The following is a 17,754-nucleotide window of genomic DNA, read 5'->3' as shown; positions in this document are numbered from 1 at the left end:
AGAAGGAAGACGACCCATGGGATGGTCATGAAGGAAATGGATAGATTTAGTTAAGAACGATGTACTGCTGAGAGGTCATGATTGGAACAAGTTCGTGGAGGAGGATTGGCACAAGGACAGGATGAGATGGAGGAGGCTCATATACCACACCCGGGAAACTGGAGATGGTTTAGCATGATGATGATGATGATGTTTATTGTGTTTTAATTTATATTGAAATTCTTGTGTGCTGACAGACTGGAAAGTTTTTATGTTACATACATCCTTGACCCAGTCAAATGACTGGAAACAGGCTGTGGATTTTCATTCATTTTCCCAAAAATATCTTTTACTCTGTTAAATGCCATTATACAAACCACCATTTGTCCCATACAATAAATATAAGCGTATTTCAGTGTAGTTTCAAATCAGCTGTTGGAAGGTGCTAATTGCAAATAGGTTATGGAGTAGCAGCCTCTTGACAAGTGAACTAACTACACGCTGCAGTCCTGCATAGCCAAGCATACTAATTCAATCATACGAATGCTTCCTGTAAGTCGCGTGAGAGTTAATTTCTGAAAGAAGTGTTTTAGACATTGTCTCATTCTTGGCTAATTTAATGTGTGTGCAAAATTTACATAAGATCAGTATTTTCCTGATATGCAAACTTCCCTTGTAAGTCATCTGCATAAGCCAAACTGCTTACTACATTTCTACCCAACTGAATCCCTACCTCCCTACCTTTCAGTAAATGATCCATGTAAATTATGAATGACAAAGGAAAAGGATAACAGTCTTGTCTAATCCTTGTAACTACTTCGGACCAAGAACCTTTTCTGCCATCAATCCTCACAGCAGCCTGACTGTCAACATAAATACCTCCAAATGCCTGTAATAACATACCCAATATTGCATAGAAAAACAAATACAGAAAAACTTTAGAGAGATCATGATAAAATAATACTAATAATAATAATAATAATCATATGGCCTCAGCTACCGTGTGCAGACATTTCAATTTGACGCCATCTGGCTGTCTGCTCGGGCAATTTTGACATTCCGTTTTACTCTAGGCCCACTAGATGGCAGACCGCATAAACCGAAAGTCTCTTGGGCGTCTGCAGCTGAGATTTAATGAATTTTGTCGGGTAAACACCAAATGTGTCACCAGAGATCTTTTATATGCCGACATCGTATGACATGGAGTGTCGAATGGACTTTTTTCCGCCCTTCAAAAATCTGACTACCTCTGCTGGGTTTGAACCCGCTATCTTGGGATCTGGAGGCTGACACTCTACCACTGATCCACAGACGCAGCTAGAGAGGTCATGAAGAGAGTCAACTGCTAAATGTAATAAGTAAAACCAAATAAAAATAAAATTGGCCACACAAGATGCCGTAAAAAAAAATTTCTTCTGAACATCACAGAGGATAAAACTGCCAGGAAGAGAGAAAGAAGATTGTAACCCATAGTGGGTGACATGGTACCTGAGCTGCAAGAAAACGTTTAAGTTTTTATTCTGGATGAATCGAACTATTGGACGGCGATCTCAAGAGTGTTTCCTATACATCAAGAAATTGTAATTTTATTTTGTTTTCTCGGTGAAAATGTTTTGTGTATTTCAAGAAATTGTTTTTCTTTCTAGGTAAAGACTATTCAAAAATTATTTTGAAAGAAAATTATTTAGAAACAAACTGTTTGGACATTTGAAGGAAAAATGTGTTATTATGTTTTGTGTATCCCAAGAAAGTTATGTTCTTTTTTTCCTAGGCCAAAAGATTATTGGATAAGACTGTTAAAGAACTTTTTTAAAAAAATGCCTCAAGATATTTAAGACATTTATTTGATTGTTTCAATTATTCCAGTGATAACTAGAAAACTTGAAGATTGTATAATTTGGTCTCGCTGATTTTACGTTTTAAAATTTTGGTCCAGTTTAAAAATGAACTCCCTATACCGACACGTGTAAGAAATTGATGGTTCAATTGTTGTGTCAGCAATTTCTTCATGGCTTGTCGTTTGCTTGATGCCCATATAAGGTTAGGGTTTTTGTAATTGGTTGTAATTAGAAGTGTTGTAATTGGTTTAACATGGAGGTGTTTTCCGATTGGCGGTTTGATATCGAACGATTTCTGGTATGATGTGAGGTACGTGTGTGCTACCGTTTTCTTGTTGTCTTTCGTTTTCGATCTTCGAAGGGGTCGGACGCGCGGTGCGCGCGGTCCAGGCCTACGGGGCCAACCTGCCTAAGGTAAGCACGTTTTATTATCTTAAAATTTTGTAATATGTGATTTTTTTTTTCTTTTAAATTTAACTTTCGTGTGTTTCGGTGTTTCTTCTTAAATTTCACGAAATGTAAATGTTCTTATCCTGTCAGGAAATCACCTCGGATCTTAGTTTGGGCTATTTCATTTATGCCTCTGTGTTACACGAGGCCACCTTTTGTTTGGAGATTTTCTTGTTTTAAAATGTCTTTTATCCTTAATGTTGCAATGTGTTAATTCTCCGTCAGGTTGCCTCCAGTAGCTCTGTATAAAGAAATTACGAGAAAAGTTTGTAGTCGTCCTATGATGGACCATCCTGAAGATTGTTTGTTATATCCTATCTGGTTTATTGTTCAAGATTCAAGTTGCAGTTGTATTTCTGTTCCTTTTTCATGAACTGTTTTCTATATGTTTCTGTTCTTTTCTTTGTTTTTCTAATTATATTTTATACGAAGGGTATGGGCGAGTACGTTCTTTTCCTTACAACATCCTATGATCTTACTGCCTCGTAGGGTCCAAGTCCGCTTTCCACACTATTCCTGTCTGTAGTTGTCATTTAGACCTTTAAGCTTTGAGTATCCTGGTATGTAGCCTGGTTTGACAAATGTAGCCTGGTTTGATTTTCGCGGCGAAAAAGATGCATAAAATGTGACTGTCGAAGTAATAATAACAATAATAAAGATAATCATCATGATCATTCCGATACCAGCAATACGGTATTAACGGTATCACGCAAGTTATCAAAACACAATGGAAGCAAGGATAAGGTTGGCTACATACATTAAAAATAAAATCGTAAATAAAATAAAAGATGCGGATAGGATACTCAAAGCTTAAAGGTCTAAATGACAACTACAGACAGGAATAGTGTGGAAAGCGGACTTGGACCCTATGAGGCAGTAAGATCGTAGGATGTTGTAAGGAATAGAACGTACTCGCCCATACCCTTCGTATAAAATATAATTAGAAAAACAAAGAAAAGAACAGAAACATATAGAAAACAGTTCATGAAAAAGGAACAGAAATACAAGTGCAACTTGAATCTTGAACAATAAACCAGATAGGATATAACAAACAATCTTCAGGATGGTCCATCATAGGACGACTACAATCTTTTCTCGTAATTTCTTTATACAGAGCTACTGGAGGCAACCTGACGGAGAATTAACACATTGCAACATTAAGGATAAAAGACATTTTAAAACTAGAAAATCTCCAAACAAAAGGTGGCCTCGTGTAACACAGAGGCATAAATGAAATAGCCCAAACTAAGATCCGAGGTGATTTCCTGGCAGGATAAGAACATTTACATTTCGCGAAATTTAAGAAGAAAGGCCGAAACACACGAAAGTTAAATTTAAAAAAAAATCACATATTACAAAATTTTAAGATAATAAAACATGCTTACCTTAAGGCAGGTTGGCTCCGTAGGTCCGGACCGCGCGCACCGCGCGTCCGACCCCTTCGAAGATCGAAAACGAAAGACAACAAGAAAACGGTAGCACACGCGTACCTCACATCATACCGGAAATCGTTCGATATCAAACCGCCAATCGGAAAACACCTCCATGTTAAACCAATTACAACACTTCTAATTACAACCAATTACAAAAACCCTAACCTTATATGGGCATCAAGCAAACGACAAGCCATGAAGAAATTGCTGACGCAACAATTGAACCATCAATTTCTTACACGCATCGGTATAGGGAGTTCATATTTAAACTGGACCAAAATTTTAAAACATAAAATCAGCAAGACCAAATTATACAATCTTCAAGTTTTCTAGTTATCACTGGAATAATTGAAACAATCAAATAAATGTCTTAAATATCTTGAAGCATTTTTTTTAAAAAGTTCTTTAACAGTCTTATCCAATAATCTTTTGGCCTAGGAAAAAAAAGAACATAACTTTCTTGGGATACACAAAACATAATAACACATTTTTCCTTCAAATGTCCAAACAGTTTGTTTCTAAATAATTTTCTTTCAAAATAATTTTCGAATAGTCTTTACCTAGAAAGAAAAACAATTTCTCGAAATACACAAAACATTTTCACCGAGAAAACAAAATAAAATTATAATTTCTTGATGTATAGGAAACACTCTTGAGATCGCCGTCCAATAGTTCGATTCATCCAGAATAAAAACTTAAATGTTTTCTTGCAGCTCAGGTACCATGTCACCCACTACGGGTTACAAAGATGACCAAGTAGAAATATATGGATGAAGTGAAGAGCAAGATAATGTTTACAAGATATGAATAGTTAAAACAAGTGGTGAGAAATATACATTGACTGCAAATTTAGGGTATGAATGAATGGAAGTAAATTCCCCTTCTTACTAAAAAACTGTTTTAAAAAAGGAAGCAAGTTTAAAAATAATTAGCCACTGCAGTTTGGAACATACGCCTTAAGGCAATAATAGTATTTAGTTTACTTAATAAGCAATAAATTCATTATACTGTATAAAAGAGTTAAAGAACAAGTGGTGGCAGCGCAAAACTCAGGAACTGCAAAGTTTGTCTGATGCCTGAGACCTGCATAACATGTATGCAGGATTAAAGGAGTTATATGGCCCAACTTGCTCCTCCTCTGGGACACTGAAAGCTGCTGATAATGCTACCACTATTACTGATAGTCAAGAAATAATAGAACATTGGAGAGAACATTTCTCCGCTCTTCTCAATTGGAGTTCAAATGCTGCTGAATACTTTCTCGATGATGTGCCTGTACATCCCCAACAACCATGGATGGCTGTTCCACCAACATACAAGGAATTCAACAATGTTCTCAGTAAACTGAAACCTGGCAAGGCTCACGGCCCAGATAACATTCCTCTGGAACTGATTCAAAGTGGAGGCCTACCTCTAAAGACCAGCCTTAATATTCTTACCCTCTTAATATGAAAAACCTGTGAAGTACCTGGTGACCTTAAAAATGCCACTATTGTTACTCTTTCCAAAAAAAGATGATCGTAGTGATTGTGGCAACTATCACGGTATAACATTGCCATCTATAGCAGGTAAAATTCTTGCTAGAATTTCACTCAGTCGCCTGCAGATTATTTCTGAGAGGGTCCTACCCAAGTCGCAGTGTGGTTTTCGAACATCCAGAGGTACAACAGATATGATCTTCTGTGCAGGTCAAATCCAGAAAAACTGGGCCAGTTGGCCGTGCAGTTAGGGGCGTGCCGCTGTGAGCTTGCATCCGGGAGATAGTGGGTTCGAGTCCCACTGTTGGCAGCCATGAATATGGTTTTCCATGGTTTCCCATTTTCACACCAGGCAAATGCTGGGGCTGAACCTTAATTAAGGCCACAGCCACTTCCTTCCACTCCTAGGCCATTCCAATCCCATCGTCACCATAAGACATATCTGTGTTGGTGCGACGTAAAGCCATTACCAAAAAAAAAATCCAGGAAAAATGCAGAGAGCAACAGACTCCTTTATACCTAGTGTTCTATGATGTGGAAAAGGTTTTCGACTCAATCCCAAGACCAGCTATGTGGACAGTACTGAAACACTTTGGCTATCAACAGTATTTTGTAGATCTAGTCAAGGCTCTTTATAATAACAAATTTGGGCAAGTCGTTCATCAAAATATTATCTCTGATCCATTTCCAATCACTCATGGATTGAAACAAGAATGTGTGCTTGCTCCAACACTCTTTGCTCTTTATCTAGCTGCCATGCTATTTGGAACATCTACAGACAATCAAGGTGTAAAGGTCAGATATCGCTTCGATGGGGGACTGTAGAAGCTGGCTAGTCTTCACTTACTAAGATTTCCGCCATTACAGAATTGCAGTATGTACAACCTGTGTCTGAAAAGTTTGGTGAATGGTCTCATGAAATGAAGACAACGTAAGTTACACACAAAACTCCTTTACTGGCCTTCAAAGTAATATCCGTCAGCTACAACACACTTTTGACATCGACTGTAAAGCTGCTGGAAGCTGGCAGCAGATGCTTCTTTTGAAATCTCCTGGAGAACACTTATCATGTGTTGTTGGATACTTGCTACACTGTGAACCGGTGGCCTTTCAGGGCTAATTTAAGATGGGGGAACAAAAAAAAATCTGTTGGCGTCAAATCTGGAGAATACGGAGGGTGTGGAAGAACAGTCACCTGGCGTTCAGCGAGAAACTGGGTCAACCAGATTGCCGTGTGTGGACGAGCATTGTCGTGGAGGAGCTTCCACTGTCCACTCCGGCACAGTTCAGGCCGAACCCGTCAGATGCGTTGCAGTAGCCGTTTCAAAACTCCCTCATAGAATTCTGCGTTAACAAGTGTACACTGAGGTACAAATTCATGATGAATGACACCATTGCTGTCAAGAAAGGCAATCAGCATTGTCTTAATCTTGGACCTTGTGCGCTGACTTTTCTTGGGAGGTGGAGAAGACGCTGAACACCACGCCACTAACTGTCTCTTGGTCTCCGGATCATACTGGTAGCACCACGACTCATCTCCGGTAATTATGGTTTTCAACACCTCCGGATTTTGGTCAAAAATGTCAGTGATATCTCCCGACTTTTCCATCCGAGTTTGCTTCTGCTCATCTATCAGGTTGTGCGGTACAAACCGTGCACAAATCTTCTGTTTTTTCAAATGTTTGTGAACAATGGTCCTTACAATGTCCTTGCCTACACCCACTTCATCTGCTATCATTCGTAAGGACAGTCGACGATCATTCGCAAGCATCTGTCGCACTCGTTCGATGTTGTCTGGAGATGTGCTTGTGGTTGGTCGACCCAAATGCACCTCGTCCTCAATACCTTCCTTTCCATCTCGAAAGCGTTTAAACCAGTCAAAAATGCACTTTTTACTCAATGCTTGAGCGTGGTAAACTTGCACTAACATTGTGTGTGTTTCCATTGCCGTTTTGCCTAGGTGGAAGCAAAACTTCATGTTAACACGTTGCTCTGTTTTGCACTCCATTGTGCAATGACACAAGTCCTCGCACTGACTCCGTGCGATGTATTGCAGCGTTCAACTCTGTTTAACTGTGTTGAGTTGACCAATAGGGGGCACTTGGTGTCATGTTTCACAATGCGTATACGCAAGCGCATCGTCCAAAGTAGCACGGAGTACAAATTAGGTGACCATTCACCGAACTTTTCAGACACACGTTGTAGGTGATGCTGCCTCACATGCCCTCACACCTCAGGAGCTGCAATAGTCAGTCAGTTGTTTGAAAAGTGCTTGCGGTCATCTTGGTCTCTAAATTAATGTTTAGGAAACCAAAGTACTCTCACAGCCTGCACCTGGATCGAACCTCCCACCTTTCAATATCTTCATTGCGGATACTCCACTGGAACAGGTTGACCACTTTTTATATCTGGGAAGTATCCTCTCAACAAATGCTAACTGCTAACAAGATGTTGACAGGAAAATTGGTGCTGCCCACTCAGCATTTGGATGTTTATCCCGTCATGTCTTCACAAATAAGGACCTTACAATGCATACAAAGATCATGGTTTATCATGCTATTGTCATATCAACACTGCTTTATGGTTGTGAAATGTGGACCCTCTACCATCAGAATATCAAAAAGCTAGAGCGCTTTCATCTGTAAAAACTTAGATCCATCTTGAACATCAACTGAAAGGACCAGGTCACCAACTTTGCAGTTATTGAGGAAGCACATGCTATAAGCATCAAGGCTACCATCATTGGCCACAGTCTCAGATGCATAGGGCACGTCCAACACATGAGTGAAACCAGGCTTCCTCATTAACTTCTGTTTGGTGAACTCTGTTCCGGCACAAGACCTCATTGAGCCCCTTTGAGTTGTTTCAAGGATCAGCTAAAGCAAACTATGAAAAGAGCTGACATTTAACACTCAATCCTGGGATACGCTTGCTGAGAATCGTACACTTTGGCACCACACTGTTTTTACATCAGTTTTGGTGTTTGAAGAGGAACGACGGCGACATGAATAGGATAAACTACAAGCATGGAAGCACCGTCAAGCTCAGTTCCGCCCTCCCCCAACCATTTCATGTGATCTGTGTCGACATATGTTTCATGCCAAGATTGGGCAACTAAGTCATATGAAACATATTCACAAAGCTTTGTAAGTGTGAAAGTGTAAACTGCTGAAGAATATGTTTACTCGGAAATGAGTTGCGGCCACTAACGATGACTGTATTACACAAAACTTTACAAATAACATGAAAATCCACAGCCATTCCAGTCATTCAACTGGGTCAGGTGTGGAATGAATGAAGCCCCATCTAGCGGCGAGGATAGGAATTGTGCTAGCTGCTGAAACCTGTCGCATTCCTCTGGGGAGATAATTAATGAAAGACAGATGAAATGAAATGGTATTGGCGAGTGTTGCTGGAATGAAAGATGACAGGGAAAACCAGAGTACCCGGAGAAAAACCTGTCCCACCTCTGCTTTGTCCAGCACAAATCTCACATGGAGTGACCGGGATTTGAACCATGGAACCCAATGGTGAGAAGCTGGCCACCTGAGCCATGGAGGCCCTACAAATGACACAGAGGGCAATATTCTTCCTAATCTCAACAATTCTGATAATTTCATACAAATGGAAAACATGTAATTCAAAACTAGAGTAAATATTCCTTATCTGTTTACTAATACTTTTCTTTGCATTTATCAATGTTTAACCCTTTCGCACTCAGCGCGCCGATCTATCGGCGCGAGAGGTTATGGCGAAAACACTCACGGCGCCGATATATCGGCTCTGTCCTATTTAGGCATTTTCGTCATTTCCGTTGCTGTTAAATCGTAACAGTTGATCGTGACGGTACCTTAAAACGTTGAATTTGCGTTTTACTCTACAGATGTATCCACCTGCCCTACAAAATATTTTTATTTTCGATAAATGAAATCTGTTGACCGTGAATGTTTATGTTGTGGTTATTTGAAGTTGTTAATTGCGTGGATCTGTTTTGGTTGGCTTATGAATACAACAATTCGATCTTGATATGAGTTTAGTTAAGAGTATATTTCGTTTCTTTGGTATATCGTGTGTTCGCTGTACTTCGCAAACTATAATTTTACTCCATTTCATAACTCCGTTGTTGCACTTGCTTGCGTCATCTTTTTGTCGTAATGGCTAGGCCATATTCAAGGCCGAATGAGGCCGATATCCTTGAATTTTCAGATGATTTAGACAGTAATAATGAACTTCTTTTGCTGAAAGTGATTCGCATTATGTGGAAAATGACACAGTCACAGCTGCTCACCGTGCATCGGACCGCGAGGACCTGACATCGATGACCGTTACATGTACAGTGAATAACTATGTGCCATGCTTCATGAACGAATTGCAGCACACACATCATATTGATATCAAATTAATCAGAAATAAATGTTCTTTCTTTCACGTCTAAGAGTAAAGAAGGAATACGCAATAATGTCTGATTTTTCAGCCATTGAAAATCAAAAAATATTTTTTTAAATTTATTTTCAAAATTTAATAATTTTTTCTGGCTTTACCAATAACAATACGTTTTAGGTATGTTCATTTCTGAAATGCTCATAGTTTCCTGTATTAGTGTGATTTATTTTATTTTAATGTGTGTTAAACTCTTTACGTGTTGATTTTTTGTAAGTCGGTTTGGAAAATGACAGAAATTAGTCTGAGTGTCTTGGAGCAAACTCCTGTATATAGGCTGAGTGCCAAAGGGTTAAAGAGACTTGGGGTAAATTTTCAAATCAGATGACAGAGGGGTTCTGGAAAGAAGAATTGATGTGCAGGTACATGATGAACACCGATATGAAAATGAATTAGAGATACCTGGCTGATAGCATGTAGGACCACCTGTCACCCTGATGATAAAGAGGTAGGTCGGTCGGTCAGATAGTGCAGTATGAGGATATAGAGTGTGGGTTAGAGTGAGTATAACAGTGAGCTGAGGAGTTGGTTGATATCTGCGCTTTTTAGAATCGACTTGAGTGAGATGGTAGTCAATCTTTCTTACCTTGTGATGGCAAAGTGAATAATCAGTGTGTGGACTGTTGATATCTGTACAATTCAGAATCGACTGTGTGGTGGTGAAGTTAATAACCAGTGTGAGAACTTGTTGATATCTGTACTTGACAGAATTTGTAATAAATTGCTTCAGTTTGTTTCGTCTTAATAGTGTAGTGTTGTTGTGTGTTGTTAAGAAGTAGACGTAGCGGCAATAAAGTAGTTTTATGCAAGGAAGTGAATGTATCTCATGTGATATTCATTTACACTGAAATAAAATCACACTGAGAACGATAGAGTACAAGATGAAAAATAAACAAATCCAAAATAAAAGTAATAGAGTGCAGTCGAATGAAGTCAGGTGATGCAGGAAATACCTATTAGATTAGGAAATGAAGTTTTAAAGGAAGTAGATGAATAATGTTACTTGGGTAGTTGAATAACTAATGATAGCAGAAGTAAGGACACAGAATGCAGACTAACACAAGCAAGGAAGGCCTTTCTTAAGAAAATAAATTTGCTCACTTTGAATACTGATATAGAAATATGTTTTTGAAGACTTTTGTCTGGAGTGTGGGATTGTATGAAAGTGAAACACAGACAATAACTAGCTTAGGAAAAAAAAAAGAGAATAGAAACTTTTGAAATGTGCTGTTAGAATGCTGAAGGTGAGATGGATAGATGCATCAAAAATGAAGAGATACTGAATTGAATTGGTGAGAGGAGAACGATTTGGCAAAATTTGACCAGAAGAAGAAACAGAATGACAGGACACATCTTAAGACACCCAGTACTTGTTCAGTTAGTTTTTGAGGGAAGTGTAAGTGGTAAAAACGGCAGGGGTAGCCCAAGGTATGAATGTGACAAACAAATTAGGATAGATGTAGTAGTTACATAGAAATAAAAAGGTTAGCACATGATAGGATGGCACGGTGAGCTGCATCAAACCAGTCTATGGACTGATAACCCGACAACACCACTTCTACAGTTTAAAACTAACAACTTTGTCATCCTTACTTGAAATCCAACTTCCTTTACTCTCATCACTGCTTCCTAGTCCACCCTGTTTCCCTTAATGTACCTTCCTATAACTGTTCTAAACAAAACCCTTAACTTACATGTACCATTGAGGTTTAAGTGAAGGCCATCTGAGCATAGATTCCCATCTCCTATCCACCCATTAGGATCTACAAATCTCACTCCCAATTTCCCACATACCCACTCCACAATCTCCTATATAGAGTTGAGTGGAAAATAATATATCTCCCAATTTTAGTATATGAGGAATAAATATAACACATTCGGACATCATAGTCATACAAGTCTTAAATGGATCTGCATATGCTGAGTGAATAATCACTTAATATCACATGTTCACTGTAAAAGTATATAGGGTAGAACTATACTAACCAACATTTTCATCTCTGGCCAACTCTTCATATGAGCTATAGGCTATAGAAATTTTATGGAGTTCAGCAAACTCTTGAGCTCTCTCCAAATCTCTTGCAGCCACAGCCACTACAGTATGTTCTTCAGCAGGTAAAGTGCTCAGAGCTGTCACAAAATCATGACTTATTTTTCCAACGCTTGCAATGCCCCACCGTGTAGCCATCTAAAAAGTACAAATACAATTATTTATTGGCATTAGGTTACATGAATACATTATAAAATTCAACATACAATAGCTGATCAAAAGTATTCAGACAACTACTCAAAACTGTTTGCTAAGTGATCCTTGGATATGCTGCCCTGTAGCTTAAATATGGAGAGCTTCCCACTAGCCTTAATAACAGCTCTAACTCTTTAGGAGAGACTGTCTACCAGCTGTCATAACATCTCAAGGTGAATGGCAGAACATTCTTCCGGCAGTGCTGTAGTAAGTGATGTAGGTTTTTGGGGTCTAGAACCAAGTTACTTCTGATTCATCTCAGAGTGTTTGACAGTATTGATGTCAGAGCTCTGGACCAGCCAGTCCATTTAGGGCAGTCACGAGAGCCCTTAATTTATGGCAGGGAGCATTATTCTGCTGAAACACACAGTGAACACCTTCGAAATGTAGGGAAAACACGCCTGGTCAAAATGTCCTTACATCCTTCTGCCTTTAACAGGATCAGTAGTAATACGAGAAGACCAAGTGTCTTCCATGAAAAATACCTTACACACTATCACCCATAGCTGACTATCTTATCCAGTTCCTTTCATGAAAACACCCCTACACTGTCACCCCACCTCCGCCAAGTAACACAGGACACTATACAGGCTGGCATTTGCACATTTGACTGTTACATGGTATAATGTGATTCATCACTACAAATGACACATCTTTAGTCATTAATGGACTAGTGGCGGTGTCTCCCAGAACACAACCATGGTTCTAGCTGTACAATTAGTGGCACTGTGGAATTCATGGGTGATGGTACAACATAGTGTCATGCAATTTTTCCATACCACCTTCTTTAGTGCTTTTTGACAGTCCTTGTCAATCCACACAATTGGCCTATCCAGCCACGGTTGTGTCCTCTCATTTCTACTTCAAAATCTCATCCCTAATAATTGACTTGGGCAACATGAAAAGAGTGGAAATAGCCCGAGCTAACTGCTTAACTAATATAGCAACCAATAATCATTCTGAGCTTCTTTGACAACCCATTCAGCAGATATCTCATAGCAAGGAACAACATTGAGTCTTGAGCTGCCATTTATTGCAGCAGCATTGAATGTAGTGACAACTAGGTTCTTATTTACATACACAGAGGGGTGTCTGGGTACTCTTGATCAGATAGTGCATATTGAAGGATCTAGTCAACAATATAGACAAAATAGAGAACTATATATCTTTGAAAACTAGGAAGATTTTACGCCATTTAAGTTGATTCACATGGCTTAAATGCTGAAAAAGATCACTCTAATATTCAGAGGATTAAAAACAATAAAGGAAGCATATTAAAGATGGGAAATTAGGAGAATATAAATATTAAAAAATAAACACGTGACAGGTTATTGTGAATAGAGAGAAAATCAAAAGGAGAGATGAGGACAATCTTCACATACTCTTGTCTTCATAGATAAGCACTCTCTTCAGCTTGCAGAGATCTGGATGGGGTGAACCACAATGTTAGGTTAACAATCTTTAAAATATATTTCTTCTCACACTTCAACATGGCTGTTTCTGTTTTCTAACTTCAGCAGGAATAGGGAGTACGCATCCACACACTCATCAAGAGAGCCATCATGAGAGATCTTCAGTGTTGATATGGAAAGTGTAATATAAGAAGAAAGCCCGGTACACATAAGAAAATACACAGACAAAAGGAAGTTTTAAAGTTTTTACAGGTGGTAGAAGTCAAGTAACACAGGACAAATACAAGAGGAAAGGAACTCATTGGGTGTTATGAATACATGTAGTCTAATAGGAAGAAACAACCATATATAGAAATCTGAAAACACAAAAGGGTGAAGGCAAAACTCCACATCTTCAGGCAGTGTCATATTTATAGATGGGTTCATCCCCTCAAGTCCCACTAACAGCGAGAAGTACTCAGGTGTCATCAACTGGTTTTGCTCAAGTTTGGATATGTTGTAAAGAATAAAAAGTTCACTCATGACCTACAGGCTATGCCTTATTGCTTCAATCATAGAGGTCAGCCTTGAGTAGTTCTTCTTAATGCTGTATAAGAAATGAAGGTCATTCCAGTAACCAAGTTTTTAAAACAGAACACTATTAATCTTTGTCTTCCCTGCTTTCCAAGAACTTTTCTTTCAAAGAAGTTCCAGAGAAAGTTACTGTATCAGAAATGTGCCCCGTAGGCTTTTGCCCTCTGTGTTTCAATTTCATGGGTTGTATTTCCTTTTTCACCAACTTCCTTCACTTTTCTCCACATCTACATCTTTGCTGCTTCCAACTTTTCCATTTCATATTTCCCCAGAATTCAACTTTCACATACACAGGAAACCAACTCCACACAAAGTTCTTCAGGAATACCTTCCTTGTTTTGATATTGATGAACTTACTGGCTAGCAGATGTTTTTTGTTCTAAATCATAGATTTTTTCCTTCATCTCATGGATAACTCTGTTGTCATGGTGATAATGCTTCCAAGATTTAAAAAAAAGCTGACTTTCATGCTCAATTGTTCAATTTACGATCTTTATTTTAGCCTGAAGTTTTAAAATGTCTTCATTCATACCTATAGTCTTTATATTAATGTTAATTTTGAGAACTCAGAGAATTAGAGCAGGCGAAACTTTATACGTCCCTGTAATAATTAAGAGGGGAATTCCTCATGGCAGTATTATTGGACCTTTATGTTTTCTTATATATATCAATGATATAAGAAAAAGAAACATAAAGGTCCAATAATACTGCCTTGAGGAATTCCCCTCTTAATTATTACAGGAACATATAAAGCTTCGCCTGATCAATGATATGCCCACCTGGTGGCCATGATCGTTAAGGCGCTGAAGTCTAAAACGTTCTGACACCGAGGTTAGCCGGTTCGAATCCCGTTGGTCGAAAAAAATTTCACCATCAGAATGCTGGCCAGCAGGGTAGGGGAGGTGGTGGTATACAATTTCTAATCACTAGATTGCGTGCCAAAAGCCTGAATTAAATCCCAAACCTTTCCATAGTGCCATATGGAGTGAGGGCATATGACGATGTTGATGGTAATTCGTCCGTCGGATGGGGACGTTAAGCATTGAGCAGACCCCTTGGTGCTATTCGACAGGAGTAGGCTATGTACCGACACCAGGTTTCACCCTCTCCCTACTATCATATATCACGTCATTCATTTCATCTCATTAACTCCTCTGATGAGGTTGACGTCAAGAAGGGCATCCGGTCATAAAAACCCGCCACGACAGATTCATCTCACCTCATACCCGACCCCGTAGGGAAACGGGACAATGGTTGGACAAACATATATATCAATGATATGTGTAAAGAAGTGAAATCAGAGATAAGGCTTTTTGCAGATGATGTTAATCTGTAGAGTAATAAATAAATTACAAGATTGTGAACAAGTGCAAAATGACCTCGACAATGTTGTGAGATAGACAGTAGGCAATGGTATGATGATAAACAGGGTTAAAAGTCAGGTTGTGAGTTTTACAAATAGGAAAAGTCCTCTCAGTTTTAATTACTGCGTTGATGGGGTGAAAGTCCCCTTTGGGGATCATTGTAAATACCTAGGTCTTAATATAAGGAAATATCCTCATTGGGGTAATGACATAAATATGATTGTAAATAAAGGGTACAAATCTCTGCACATGGTTATGAGGGTATTTAGGGGTTGTAGTAACGATGTAAAGTAGAGGGCATATAAGTCTCTGGTAAGACCTCAACTGGAGTATGGTTTCAGTGTATGGGACCCTCACCAGGATTATTTGATTCAAGAACTGGAAAAAAATCCAAAGAAATGCAGCTTGATTTGTTCTGGGTGATTTCTGACAAAAGAGTAGCGTTACAAAAATGCTGCAAAGTTTGGGTTGGGACGATTTGGGAGAAAGGAGACAAGCTGCTCGACTAAGTGGTATATTACACGTGATAAAATTCATTTTTGGATCTGTATTGAAAGTATTTGTATTAAATAACACTAGTATATTTTAATTTACCCACCTATTCAATACAATACAATCTTAAAAATTAGGACTTGTCCTTATCAAAATTGTTAACATAAAATTAATACATTGGATAGTACATGTTTCACCTATCATTAGTAGGCATCATCAGCCATATTTTACCACAGGAATAGAATTTTATGTTAACAATTTTGATAAGGACAAAATCCTAATTTTTAAGATTGCATTGTATTGAATAGGTGGGTAAATGAAAATATACTAGTGTTATTTAATTAGTATATTCTGAGCTGTCAGTGGAGAGATGGCGTGCGTAGACATCAGTAGACGAATAAGTCTGAGTGGTGTTTTTAAAAGTAGGAAAAATCACAATATGAAGATAAAGTTGCAATTCAAGAGGACAAATTGGGGCAAATATTCATTTATAGGAAGGGGAGTGAGGGATTGGAATAACTTACCAAGGGAGATGTTCAATAAATTTACAATTTCTTTGCAATCATTCAAGGAAAGGCTAGGAAAACAACAGATAGGAAATATGCCACCTGGGCGACTGCCCTAAATGCAGATCAGTAGTGACTGATTGACAGTACTTGAGCTAGAACTATTAGCATTCTCTTCATCCCCTTTACACAGTCAGCAATGATTGCAATGTAATCTGCATACTTTATACCACGTCTGCCTCCGTAGCATAATGGTTAGTGTTATTAGCTGCCATGCCCAGGGGTGTAGTACCGCCACAAATTGAAGAATGCCAGGCGGGCTGGTATATGGTTGAAATGGTTCATGCAGCTCACCTCACTGGAAGTGTGCTTGAAGAGAGCTGTCCCTCCTTGAATTAGAACACAAGTTTACTTTATACTCATGAATTTGTTTTCCATTAATTTCAATTCTTGTTGATTTTGTTTTCATCACTGAAACTGCTTCCCCCATGAACATATTAAACAAGTAAGATGAGAAAGTGCAGCCTTGTCTTACACCTTTCCTTATTCTTGAAGTTGTTTTGGTTCCATTTCTTTCAGTTGTAATTTATATCAGTTGCATACTAAGAATCTGTCTTTCCAATTGTTTCTTACTTTTTTTCTTTTTTTGCTAGTGGTTTAATGTTGCACTAACACATCGAAGGTTTTCAGTGATGCAAGTATGGGAAAGGGCTACGACTGGGAATATAGTGGCCGTGGCCTCAATTCAATCAATCAATCAATCAATCAATCAATCAATCAATCAATCACTAGTGATCTGCATTTAGGGCAGTCGCCCAGGTGGCAGATGGGGAACAGACCCACAATTTTCCTGATATGAAACCACGGAAAAGCATCTTCAGAGCCAATGGTGGTATTCGAACTCTCACTTTCTTAATGGTTTGAAAGAGTTGTTATCTATTGACCTTATCAGTTTATTTTATTCATAAACACACGAGGACAAAGTATACTAATTTTACATTACTGTAAAGATATGCCTCATTATTGACAGAGAATTTTTCAAGGCTTTGAGAACTCCATTCTTTGTCAACGATACTCATAGGTTGAATCTTAAGCAAAATTTAAAAAAAAAAATCTTGGTTATTGTTCCTCTTGCACCAATCATGAGACCTATCACCCCAATGTTATCCAATCCATATTCACATCGGTAGAAGGGGATAGTTGGCTCATAAATTTGCTTCTTTTACTCGTGTACTTCACTGGGCTGGTTAGAATGTAATTCAAACCAAACTGCAGGATCAATAACATATACACTGGTGATATTTTTTGAAGACTATTATATCAATCCTATGGGTACTGCTGGACTCTGGAAACCCATGGACCCCTTCGTGCACTGTGTAACCAGCATCTCATAACGACTGAGCAATGGAGCTTTGTGTCTAATTGCAGGGTTTTACTGTAGACATGAGAAAGGGTTTCTATCTCATAGTTACAATGACAACAGGTCCTGGGACCTGCCAGACACAGCTCAAACGGCTGCGACATTAGCAATCATCTTTAGAGCA

General features: G+C 38.7%; 1 protein-coding gene across 4 annotated transcripts in view; it reads right to left on the bottom strand.

Moving 5' to 3' along the window:
* The window catches only part of LOC136872020 (trans-1,2-dihydrobenzene-1,2-diol dehydrogenase), a 165,569-nt gene that overhangs the window by 94,395 nt on the left and 53,420 nt on the right, over window positions 1-17,754 (bottom strand). For all 4 annotated transcript variants that reach the window (XM_068227298.1, XM_067145836.2, XM_067145835.2 and 1 more), the window contains exon 2: window positions 11,605-11,806. In XM_068227298.1, coding sequence (XP_068083399.1) covers window positions 11,605-11,806 — 202 coding nt within the window. The remainder of the gene's footprint in view (window positions 1-11,604; window positions 11,807-17,754) is intronic.

This window comes from Anabrus simplex, chromosome 4 (assembly GCF_040414725.1).
Source record: "Anabrus simplex isolate iqAnaSimp1 chromosome 4, ASM4041472v1, whole genome shotgun sequence".
In the NCBI taxonomy this organism is placed as follows: Eukaryota; Metazoa; Arthropoda; class Insecta; order Orthoptera; family Tettigoniidae; genus Anabrus; species Anabrus simplex.
Note: the sequence above shows the minus strand (reverse complement) of the source record. Positions and strands in the feature narration are given on the sequence as shown.